The sequence below is a fragment of the Glandiceps talaboti genome, chromosome 14 (assembly GCF_964340395.1).
Source record: "Glandiceps talaboti chromosome 14, keGlaTala1.1, whole genome shotgun sequence".
NCBI classification, from domain to species: domain Eukaryota; kingdom Metazoa; phylum Hemichordata; class Enteropneusta; family Spengelidae; genus Glandiceps; species Glandiceps talaboti.
This window is the reverse complement of record NC_135562.1, coordinates 23495136-23508819: the sequence shown is the minus strand read 5'-3', so window position 1 is coordinate 23508819 and position 13684 is coordinate 23495136. Positions and strand designations below refer to the sequence as shown.

At 34.2% G+C, this 13684-nt stretch overlaps 1 protein-coding gene across 2 annotated transcripts in view; it reads right to left on the bottom strand.

The window, feature by feature from the left end:
* Positions 1–3920: 3920 nt before the first annotated feature.
* The window catches only part of LOC144445539 (uncharacterized), a 61828-nt gene continuing 52064 nt past the window's right edge, over positions 3921–13684 (bottom strand). For both annotated transcript variants that reach the window (XM_078135128.1, XM_078135129.1), the window contains one exon: positions 3921–5763. In XM_078135128.1, the coding sequence (XP_077991254.1) occupies positions 5515–5763 (249 nt within the window). In that variant the 3' untranslated portion in view covers positions 3921–5514. The remainder of the gene's footprint in view (positions 5764–13684) is intronic.

Here is a 13684-nt window from a genome sequence, read left to right as displayed (position 1 = left end):
AAGTCCAGTAGTATAGCTATAGATTGTAATTACTCTACTGTAAGTCCAGTAGTATAGCTATAGATTGTAATTACTCTACTGTAAGTCCAGTTAGTATAGCTATAGATTGTAATTACTCTACTGTAAGTCCAGTAGTATAGCTATTGTAATTACTCTACTGTAAGTCCAGTAGTATAGCTATTGTAATTACTCTACTGTAAGTCCAGTTAGTATAGCTATTGTAATTACTGTACTGTAAGTCCAGTAGTATAGCTATTGTAATTACTCTACTGTAAGTCCAGTTAGTATAGCTATTGTAATTACTGTACTGTAAGTCCAGTAGTATAGCTATTGTAATTACTCTACTGTAAGTCCAGTTAGTATAGCTATTGTAATTACTGTACTGTAAGTCCAGTAGTATAGCTATAGATTGTAATTACTCTACTGTAAGTCCAGTAGTATAGCTATAGATTGTAATTACTCTACTGTAAGTCCAGTTAGTATAGCTATTGTAATTACTCTACTGTAAGTCCAGTTAGTATAGCTATTGTAATTACTCTACTGTAAGTCCAGTAGTATAGCTATTGTAATTACTCTACTGTAAGTCCAGTAGTATAGCTATAGATTGTAATTACTCTACTGTAAGTCCAGTAGTATAGCTATTGTAATTACTCTACTGTAAGTCCAGTAGTATAGCTATAGATTGTAATTACTCTACTGTAAGTCCAGTAGTATAGCTATTGTAATTACTCTACTGTAAGTCCAGTAGTATAGCTATAGATTGTAATTACTCTACTGTAAGTCCAGTAGTATAGCTATTGTAATTACTCTACGGTAAGTCCAGTAGTATAGCTATTGTAATTACTCTACTGTAAGTCCAGTTAGTATAGCTATAGATTGTAATTACTCTACTGTAAGTCCAGTTAGTATAGCTATTGTAATTATTCTACTGTAAATTATCTTACATAATATACTGATTTAGGATACTTTGTTTTTTGCTAAACTTTGGGAAACTGGGTGTAACAGCTTGAGTGATACAGTCAATAAAATGTGTGGATTTGTCATTTGTAGAGTAAACACTTGTCTGCCATTGTATGATTTAACCAGTACTAATGCTGTACATCGTTAAAAAAATTAACACCTAGTCTAGAACTGGGTCACCTTTAGAGTATCAATACATGAATAAAATTGGGAAATCTGATTTCACTGAATGCGTCAATAAATCACACTTGATTGATTGATTGGAAGTAATAAAAGCTATCCCACTACAAAAATACACAGTATAAATGTTTAACTTTAAGAAGACTGCAAATAGCAACATTGAGTAATACAAATGGTAAATATGTCAATATGCACAATATGAGTGCATTCACCTCACACCTCTATTGGCTTACAACATAGTATGTTTGGCTGAATTCAGTTCAAGTTCAACATCTAAGCTTACAACATAGTATATGTTGGCTGAATTCAGTTCATGTTCATGCAACATATAAGCTTTAGTATGTTTACCCTGAATTCAGTTCATGTTCAACATCTAAACTTTAGTATGTTTGGCTGAATGCAGTTCATGTTCAACATCTAAACTTTAGTATGTTTGGCTGAATGCAGTTCATGTTCAACATCTAAGCTTTAGTATGTTTGGCTGAATGCAGTTCATGTTCAACATCTAAGCTTTAGTATGTTTGGCTGAATGCAGTTCATGTTCAACATCTAAACTTTAGTATGTTTGGCTGAATGCAGTTCATGTTCAACATCTAAGCTTTAGTATGTTTGGCTGAATGCAGTTCATGTTCAACATCTAAACTTTAGTATGTTTGGCTGAATTCAGTCCATGTTCAACATCTAAGCTTACAACATAGTATGTTTGGCTGAATGCAGTTCATGTTCAACATCTAAGCTTTAGTATGTTTACCCTGAATTCAGTTCATGTTCAACATCTAAGCTTTAGTATGTTTGGCTGAATGCAGTTCATGTTCAACATCTAAACTTTAGTATGTTTGGCTGAATTCAGTCCATGTTCAACATCTAAGCTTACAACATAGTATGTTTGGCTGAATGCAGTTCATGTTCAACATCTAAGCTTACAACATTGTATGTTTGGCTGAATGCAGTTCATGTTCAACATCTAAGCTTACATACAACATAGTATGTTTGGCTGAATGCAGTTCATGTTCAACATCTAAGCTTACAACATAGTATGTTTGGCTGAATTCAGTCCATGTTCAACATCTAAGCTTACAACATAGTATGTTTGGCTGAATTCAGTCCATGTTCAACATCTAAGCTTACATACAACATAGTTTGTTTGGCTGAATGCAGTTCATGTTCAACATCTAAGCTTACAACATAGTATGTTTGGCTGAATTCAGTTCATGTTCAACATCTAAGCTTACAACATAGTATATTTGGCTGAATTCAGTACTTGTTCAACATCTAAGCTTACAACATAGTATGTTTGGCTGAATTCACGAAGTCCACGTTCAACATCTAAGGTTGCCAAGGCTGAAATTTAAAAAAAGAATTGCCTGGCTTGAAGTACAAATTTTGACAGCATGTTTGGTTAGACTAACATCTGGGCCTTCACAAAACTGATGTTAACCCCCCCCCCCCCCCCCCCCCCCCCCCCGGATTCTCTTGCACAAACTCGCAGGAGATGGTTTCCATGGTAAAGTTGAAATTATTTTGAAGAAAGCTAAAAATTAAATATGTTATATCTCGTGCCCCAGAAATGCTATAATAATAATTAAAGTATGTGTATATATATTTGAGGGGGACAGGGAACTAAATGATCACATGACCTTTCGATTCAAGCTTAAAGTCATTGTCAAAATTCAAGGTCATCTTAATTTGTTTAAACATAAACCTTTCTGTATACTCCCATCAGATATAACTGGTAAAGCTGCAAGTCAGTCAGAAAATAGCCAAACAGAAAAACTTGAAAAAAGTATATATGATGTTGCTTTGTAGCAAAACTTTGTTGCCAAGAGAACTGCTGTCAATATCCCCAATTATACCACAGTGTTAATATACTAATCTGAAAGTGTTTGTATAGAGTGGTTTCTGGACTAAGCAATTCACTGTTTACATGATCTTTTCGATCCAAGGTCAAGGTCATTGTCAAATTCAAGGTCATCTTAATTTTTTGTTTTTATTAAAACACTATCTGAATTTTTTCTATAGCTAGCATAAGACAACTGAGATCTTTACAGTTGAAAATCACTGTCTTTCAGGAAAAATACAGCAAAGGCATATGCAGAGTTGCTTTTATTACAAACTTTTGTTACCATGACAACTGATATCAAGATCACAAAGATACAGCAAAGGCATATGTTGAGCTGCTTTTTTTTACAAACTTATGTTACCAGGACAACTGGTATCAAGATCACCAAAATATGAAAGTACCAAATATCTTGTGGTCCCAAAGTGCTACAGATATGATGAAAGTATATATATATATATATATATATATATATATATATATATATTGGTTTTAGGGGACGGGAAACTCACTTATCACATGATCTTTACCATTCAAGGTCAAGGTCATTGTCTAATTACAATGTCACCACAATTGTTTCACTTTTTAGCACAACTGAACTGAGGTTCCGTAGAGCTATAGGCATGGTGAAATGTGTGTGTGTGTGTGTGTGTGTGTGTGTGTGTGTGTGTGTTTGAGAACAACTGAGTCAAAAACCGCAAAACCGATTGACTTGGTATTTGGTGGGGACATTACTTTAATATTTATACATTACATTACATTGCAAACATATATACACATACTTTAATTATGATTACAGCACTTCTGGAGCCCGATATATGATGTTTTTTTTACCTTCAAAATAAAGTTACATTACTATGGAAACTGCTTCCTGTGAGTTTGCGCAAGAGAATCAGAGGGGCAACATCAGTATTTTGAAGGCCCAGTTATTACTTTAACCAAATATGATGTCAAAAACTACCTCAAACCCTGTAAGGTAACTCTTGTTTTAAGTACACTTTTTGGACCTGGGCATATATATAGTATATATGTATAATATATAACATATTAGTATGTTTGGCTAACAACACAATAAATCAAGCGATATCTAAACTTGTACAATTAATACAAAGTATATTTCAATTATTTGGCTGCAATATGACTGGTAACAAATGTCAAAGTTTGACTGAATCCAATAAAATGTTCAAACTTCTCAGCTTACAATATTATGTTTAACAAGTCTTCATAGAAGGCAGTCCCTTCAAAGACGTTACTTCTATGTGACTGAATGGCGACATGATTTAATAGAAATTGGTAGCGACAAATAAATACAACAAAGAGTCTGATATAATGCAGGAAATTGCTGAATTTTGATAATTTACCCTGAAGATCAGATTGAGTCACACTTGAATGTAGTCTCCATGTATTAATGTTTTTGAGTTAATGTTGTAAATCATGATTGCTCACTACAAAAACGACTGCCATTGAGTAAAAAGTGATATGAACACCAAAAATAATGTATGTGTTAGTGTATGTTTATCTGATTCTGTATTATCAATAGACATGATCTCAAAGATCATATTTGCAACAAAGTGTCTGCAATATGTAAGTAAGAGTTTAATTTTGATGATCTACTCTATAGGTCAAGGTAAAGGTCAAAGGTCACTCATACAAGAAAGCTTGCATGTGATTACATGGGGTTAGACACTTGAATAGAGTCAATGTACTGAAGTTTTTGAATTATTTTTATAGTGATTTTTTACTACAAATATGGCTGCTATTTAGTAAAATCTATGTGAGTACATATATACTTCTTTTCTTCAATATTACTTCTAAACATGATTTAAAAGAAATTGACAATATGTAAATACTACAATGTGTCTGTGATAGGCTGGAATTGGCTTGATTTTGATTATTAGCCCTCAAGGTCAAGGTCACAGGTCAAGGTCTTAAAAGATAGCTTGTATCTGATAATATAGGGAAAGAAATTTGAATGGGGTGTGTGTGTTACAGTTTTTGGATTATGCAGTAAATACTGATTGTAACTACAACTAAGGCCGCCATTCAGTCAAATTTGCATACTATATCAAAAACAAATTTATGTGCATATATGTCCCACATGATATGTCACCTTTGTGTCAGGTTTAAAAGAAATTGGATGTTGCATGTCTGAAAACTGACATATTATGGACAGACAAATGGATGCACATACAGACGGACAGCAGGACAGAGGCCATTGTTACAGTAAGCACACCTTCAGGGGATAATTAAAAAAATTAAACTTTTCAGCTTACAATGCAGTATCTTTATAAAAGTCAACATCTATGTTTACAATACATCTAGGATATGTTTATTTGCATACTACAAGAAAAACCGTTCTAATGTCTGTTTGGTTCATTTTGACTTCATACAGATGTGACATTATATTCTTTTCTGCCACCACATACTGCTTTAAATTTTAATATGCCACTATGATATCATTGATTGCTTGGTATACTTGTATGTATGATAAATGTAATTATTTAAGTCTTTGATCTCTAGAGGAAACTCACATTTGTCTAATCTCCCGTATTTGGTCGCCATCCATCCAAGATGTACATTTTGATCTTGGTGACACTGAGTGAAGATATCTTAAATTCCTCCTCAAGGCTATTGTCACCCTTTTCCAGAATTCTATTAAGTAATCTGCCATCGATTTCAAAGTCTATAAATTTGTTGACTGTTTCTTCTGGAACTTTAATCTTTGTTCGTAGTATATTTGCTACATCCTTCACACTCAACGCCTTGATATCAATTGGTTCTTTTTCCTGTAAAAAAAGCACAGAATACAAGATAATCTAGTTTACACTTTAATGTATCACTATTCCCATTCAAAGATTTATTTACATGCTGGAACATGCTGCTTAAAATAGGTGGCACTCTTATAGCAGCCCCTGGACAGAGCTCCTGTAAAAGGCTACAGTCTCCAATGTCTTATAGCATCCCCTGAACAGAGTTCCTGTAAAAGGCTACAGTCTCCAATGTCTTATAGCATCCCCTGAACAGAGTTCCTGTAAAAGGCTACAGTCTCCAATGTCTTATAGCATCCCCTGAACAGGGCTCCTGTATAAAGTGTTACGTAGAGCTTGAGTATGAGCACTAATGTATTTGAAGTAGTTTATTTTGTACTCTGAATTCATTAACATACAACTGTGTAGACGTCCACCTGGATGCGCTATTATTATAATGACTCGAGAGATGTTAGATTTTTTGATTGGTCGAGAGAGTATATTAATGTTTGGACAATGAGAAACAAATGAGAGAGAATAAAGTCTTATGTTAGTGTAGAAGGTGGGAGTCAGACTTTCCCAGGACAACAGTGTGCAAGTAGCAGTGATGCCACAAGGGGCTGGTCAATTCCAAGTTCATGAATTCTACACACCTGTAAGGATGTCTTCATTAGCATACAGCAGAATGGCCCTATTCAACATAAACAGTGTAATCATCAACACACCATTATTGTCAAGGTTAAGTTCCAACACCCAGCAAAGACTGAGAATTCTTATTTAATCCAAGAACAAAGAGTATTATATATATATACTCCTTTCCAACTCTTCCTCATTGTTTCAACTGTATACTCTTAATTTCACTTAACGGACACTTTTTCAGTCAGTGAGACACTTTCACACAAAGAAACTGTCTGCATATTGTTTAAATCCATGAGAGGGACTGTCCTCTAACACTTAATTTCAACACATGAATGAAACTGTCCGCAGCTTGTTAATCATTTCTATGGCACTGTCCCCACCTTGTCAAGTGTTACAATGCAATCAACATATGCTGCCCTGCCCTAAACCAAGTCCTACTGCTATCGCACTTAATTCTGCACCTGTCATTCTGAAAAGTGTGTATGTTCACCAGGTGAGTCTTTGCCAGGATAATGGATTTCACACTGAACTTTTGGGGAAATCATTGGATTATTTGGCTGAGATAAGAGGGATGAGTTTTTGTATTAAAGTGAATTTTGTAATTAACAAGAAGAGGTTATGTATTAGGGCTATAGATGACAAGGTTGATTCTGGTGAAAAACCGAAAACTCATTGATTTCGAAGTATACCTTCATTATAGGACAAGTCCTCAGCCATTAACCGGAAATATAAATCGGACAGTATTGGGTGAAGCTCCATTATTTTGTCCTTGGCTATGCCTCTCGAGGAATTGATCTATAACTTTCAGTTAGACTTACTGACCACACTGCTCAACCCTGAAAAGATGTCAAACTTCCTTTGCCAAGATCAGTCACCCAAGTTCCATTACCAAAGACTAATAATACAAGCAGAGGTCTCCCTAACATCCTATTATCAAATGCAAGGTCACTGGTTAGAAAAGTGGAGGAATTACAGTCAACTTGTGCAATGAATAACATCAAGATTCACTGCTGCTGCAGTGACTGAGACATAGTTTAGTGATAAAATCAGTTTTGAATCAGTTGTTATGGATAACTACAAATTCTACTGAAGGACCATGCAGACAAGAGGGGTGGCAGCAACTGCATATATATACAGAATCACTTGCATCCTCAACCACTCAGTGCCCAGTTCCTGACAGGCACCGACCATGTTGAATATATTTGCCTGTCCATATTGGTTACCAAGGACAGTGTCCCAGTTACTAATTGGCTGTGTTTATCATCCACCTGGGATGAACAACCATATCACATCTATAGAGGATAAAGTGAAAGACCATATCACATCTATAGAGGATAAAGTGAAAGACCATATCACATCTATAGAGGATAAAGTGAAAGACCATATCACATCTATAGAGGATAAAGTGAAAGACCATATCACATCTATAGAGGATAAATTGAAAGACCATATCATATTTATAGAAGATAAAGTGAAAGACCATATCACATCTATAGAGGATAAAGTGAAAGACCATATCATATCTATAGAGGATAAAGTGAAAGACCATATAACATCTATAGAGGATAAAGTGAAAGACCATATCACATCTATAGATAGAGGATAAAGTGAAAGACCATATCACATCTATAGAGGATAAAGTGAAAGACCATATCACATCTATAGAAGATAAAGTGAAAGACCATATCACATCTATAGAGGATAAAGTGAAAGACCATATCACATCTATAGAGGATAAAGTGAAAGACCATATCATATCTATAGAGGATAAAGTGAAAGACCATATCATATCTATAAAGGATAAAGTGAAAGACCATATCATATCTATAGAGGATAAAGTGAAAGACCATATCATATCTATAGAGGATAAAGTGAAAGACCATATCACATCTATAGAGGATAAAGTGAAAGACCATATCACATCTATAGATAGAGGATAAAGTGAAAGACCATATCACATCTATAGAGGATAAAGTGAAAGACCATATCACATCTATAGAGGATAAAGTGAAAGACCATATCACATCTATAGAGGATAAAGTGAAAGACCATATCACATCTATAGAAGATAAAGTGAAAGACCATATCACATCTATAGAGCATAAAGTGAAAGACCATATCATATCGATAGAGGATAAAGTGAAAGACCATATCATATCTATAGAGGATAAAGTGAAAGACGATATCATATCTATAGAGGATAAAGTGAAAGACGATATCATATCTATAGAGGATAAAGTGAACGACGATATCATATCTATAGAGGATAAAGTGAACGACCATATCACATCTATAGAAGATAAAGTAAAGGACCATATCACATCTATAGAGGATAAAGTGAAAGACCATATCATATCTATAGAAGATAAAGTGAAAGACCATATCATATCTATAGAGGATAAAGTGAAAGACCATATCATATCTATAGAGGATAAAGTAGAGGACCATATCATATCTATAGAAGATAAAGTGAAAGACCATATCATATCTATAGAGGATAAAGTGAAAGACCATATCATATCTATAGAGGATAAAGTGAAAGACCATATATCTATAGAGGATAAAGTGAAAGACCATATCATATCTATAGAGGATAAAGTGAAAGACCATATCATATCTATAGAGGATAAAGTGAAAGACCATATCATATCTATAGAGGATAAAGTGAACGACCATATCATATCTATAGAGGATAAAGTGAAAGACCATATCATATCTATAGAGGATAAAGTGAAAGACCATATCATATCTATAGAGGATAAAGTGAACGACCATATCATATCTATAGAGGATAAAGTGAAAGACCATATCACATCTAAGGAAGATAAAGTGAAAGACCATATCATATCTATAGAGGATAAAGTGAAAGACCATATCATATCTATAGAGGATAAAGTGAAAGACCATATCATATCTATAGAGGATAAAGTGAAAGACCATATCATATCTATAGAGGATAAAGTGAAAGACCATACCATATCTATAGAGGATAAAGTGAAAGACCATATCATATCTATAAAGGATAAAGTGAAAGACCATATCACATCTATAGAGGATAAAGTGAAAGACCATATCATATCGATAGAGGATAAAGTGAAAGACCATATCATATCGATAGAGGATAAAGTGAACGACCATATCATATCGATAGAGGATAAAGTGAAAGACCATATCATATCTATAGAGGATAAAGTGAAAGACCATATCATATCTATAGAGGATAAAGTGAAAGACCATATCATATCTATAGAGGATAAAGTGAAAGACCATATCATATCTATAGAGGATAAATTGAAAGACCATATCATATCTATAGAGGATAAAGTGAAAGATGATATCATATCGATAGAGGATAAAGTGAAAGACCATATCATATCTATAGAGGATAAAGTGAAAGACCATATCATATCTATAGAGGATAAAGTGAAAGACCATATCATATCTATAGAGGATAAAGTGAAAGACCATATCATATCTATAGAGGATAAAGTGAAAGACCATATCATATCTATAGAGGATAAAGTGAAAGACCATATCATATCTATAGAGGATAAAGTGAAAGACCATATCATATCTATAGAGGATAAAGTGAAAGACCATATCATATCTATAGAGGATAAAGTGAAAGACCATATCATATCTATAGAGGATAAAGTGAAAGACCATATCACATCTATAGAGGATAAAGTGAAAGACCATATCACATCTATAGATAGAGGATAAAGTGAAAGACCATATCACATCTATAGAGGATAAAGTGAAAGACCATATCACATCTATAGAAGATAAAGTGAAAGACCATATCATATCTATAGAGGATAAAGTGAAAGACCATATCACATCTATAGAGGATAAAGTGAAAGACCATATCACATCTATAGAGGATAAAGTGAAAGACCATATCACATCTATAGAGGATGAAGTGAAAGACCATATCACATCTATAGAGGATAAAGTGAAAGACCATATCACATCTATAGAGGATAAAGTGAAAGACCATATCACATCTATAGAAGATAAAGTGAAAGACCATATCACATCTATAGAGCATAAAGTGAAAGACCATATCACATCTATAGAAGATAAAGTGAAAGACCATATCACATCTATAGAGCATAAAGTGAAAGACCATATCATATCGATAGAGGATAAAGTGAAAGACCATATCATATCTATAGAGGATAAAGTGAAAGACCATATCATATCTATAGAGGATAAAGTGAAAGACCATATCATATCTATAGAGGATAAAGTGAACGACGATATCATATCTATAGAGGATAAAGTGAACGACCATATCACATCTATAGAAGATAAAGTAAAGGACCATATCACATCTATAGAGGATAAAGTGAAAGACCATATCACATCTATAGAGGATAAAGTGAAAGACCATATCACATCTATAGATAGAGGATAAAGTGAAAGACCATATCACATCTATAGAGGATAAAGTGAAAGACCATATCACATCTATAGAAGATAAAGTGAAAGACCATATCATATCTATAGAGGATAAAGTGAAAGACCATATCACATCTATAGAGGATAAAGTGAAAGACCATATCACATCTATAGAGGATAAAGTGAAAGACCATATCACATCTATAGAGGATAAAGTGAAAGACCATATCACATCTATAGAGGATAAAGTGAAAGACCATATCACATCTATAGAAGATAAAGTGAAAGACCATATCACATCTATAGAAGATAAAGTGAAAGACCATATCATATCGATAGAGGATAAAGTGAAAGACCATATCATATCTATAGAGGATAAAGTGAAAGACCATATCATATCTATAGAGGATAAAGTGAAAGACGATATCATATCTATAGAGGATAAAGTGAACGACGATATCATATCTATAGAGGATAAAGTGAACGACCATATCACATCTATAGAAGATAAAGTAAAGGACCATATCACATCTATAGAGGATAAAGTGAAAGACCATATCATATCTATAGAAGATAAAGTGAAAGACCATATCATATCTATAGAGGATAAAGTGAAAGACCATATCATATCTATAGAGGATAAAGTAGAGGACCATATTATATCTATAGAAGATAAAGTGAAAGACCATATCATATCTATAGAGGATAAAGTGAAAGACCATATCATATCTATAGAGGATAAAGTGAAAGACCATATCATATCTATAGAGGATAAAGTGAAAGACCATATCATATCTATAGAGGATAAAGTGAAAGACCATATCATATCTATAGAGGATAAAGTGAAAGACCATATCACATCTATAGAGGATAAAGTGAAAGACCATATCACATCTATAGAGGATAAAGTGAAAGACCATATCATATCTATAGAGGATAAAGTGAAAGACCATATCATATCTATAAAGGATAAAGTGAAAGACCATATCATATCTATAGAGGATAAAGTGAAAGACCATATCATATCTATAGAGGATAAAGTGAAAGACCATATCATATCTATAGAGGATAAAGTGAAAGACCATATCATATCTATAGAGGATAAAGTGAAAGACCATATCATATCTATAGAGGATAAAGTGAAAGACCATATCATATCTATAGAGGATAAAGACTACTGAACTACTATACTAGTACTATTACTAGGCTGAATTACTTAACGGCAAACTTGTACATAAATTTCAGCTGATGACGTTTTCATGGTTCGTACACTTAAAGCAAAAGAAAATTCCAGGACTTTTTCGTCAGTTTTCCAGGGGTATTCTTATTGATTTTGGTCATTTTCCAGGGCTGTTGACAACTAAAGTATATTTTTGAAGGACATCTAATTGTCTGATGTGGACGAGAAGAAATTAACAAGGGTTCCCATAATATGTCACAAAACATTAAAAAGACAATCGACACTAAGCAAGACCTTGGTTTCAAAACCATGTTTGCACACTAAGGTTAAACGGAGAAACCTCTGTCCTATCCCCTAAGTAGTCGCTTCGTCAAGCTGGTGCATTGATCGTATAAGATTTGAGTCGCAGCATTCGTCTAATTCAGACATATCCAGAAAGAAACAAATTAAAAACTAAAGTTTGTCCTCATTATTGTACGGATTGATGTGACTAGATTTATGGTCAGGACGCCAAGGTCCAAAAAGTGGCTTAAAACAGGAGTTACATTTAAAGGGACCGGTCAGTTTCTTCAGCCTGGGGGGGGGGGGGGTGGATTCTTCAATTGGGCTGACAAAAAGTCACTGACCCCCCCTATCTGCAAAACCAAAAACAGGCTGAACCCCCCCCCCCCCTATCACTTAATTCTAAATCATTATGACATCCCCCCCCCCCCCCCATATATATATATAATATTCACATGACAGGTATTTTTTGATCGTGACTCAGTGTGGACTGCTTGACTATCTTGCATCTACTTTATAAGATCCCAGGTTAGCACTATCATAATTATAATTATTGACTTCACAGGGTAAATATATTCCAAAAGGAGTTTAATAGCATCTTGACAGTGAAAGGTATAGGAAAGCTTGAGCAGGGAATATGTATATCTCTCATGGGGGGTCCTAGGGGTCTCCCCCTAGAAGCCCTGGAGGTTTTTTACTCTGAAAAGTCAATTTTGAGACTATTCAGGCCCTTTCAGACAATAATTTCCAAGCTTTACAAGACAGCACCAACATATAAAAAGAAAATATTATTTTTGAAATATTAAGTTTGATAGCATCTTGACAGTAAGAGGTAGGGGGAAGAGCTTGAGACTGGGATGTTTATACCTCATGTAGTGGGGGGGGGGGGTCCTAGGGGGTCTCCCCCTAGAAGTCCTGGAGGTTTTTTACTCTGAAAAGTCAATTTTGAGACTATTCAGACCCTTTCAGACAATAATTTCCAAGCTTTACAAGACAGCACCAACATGTAAAAAGCAACTACACAGTGTTGAAATACTTTTGAAATATACTTTGATAGCATCTTGACAGTAAGAGGGGAAGAGCTTGAGACTGGGATATGTCCACCTCATGTGGGGGGTCCAAGCCCTGGAGGATTTTTATTCTTAAAGCCAATTTTTAGGCTATTCAGACCCTTTCAAGCAATAACTCAAGTATCAGAAACTATTCTTTATAACTTACATAGGGTTGAAATATGTTCTTAAACTGTTAAATGGCATCATTATATGCATGTAGTAAAGGTCAGCACATCTACTGGTAGTATCATTGGTAGGGGAGATTTGGAGTTTAAGGCAATTTTAGACTACCTTGGCAAACATTTCACATCTTTAAAAGACTATCATCTCAAATTAGAACTGGGTGAAAATATGTAAGAAAAGTTTAATATCATTATGACAGTAAAAAGGTTGTTGGTGCATC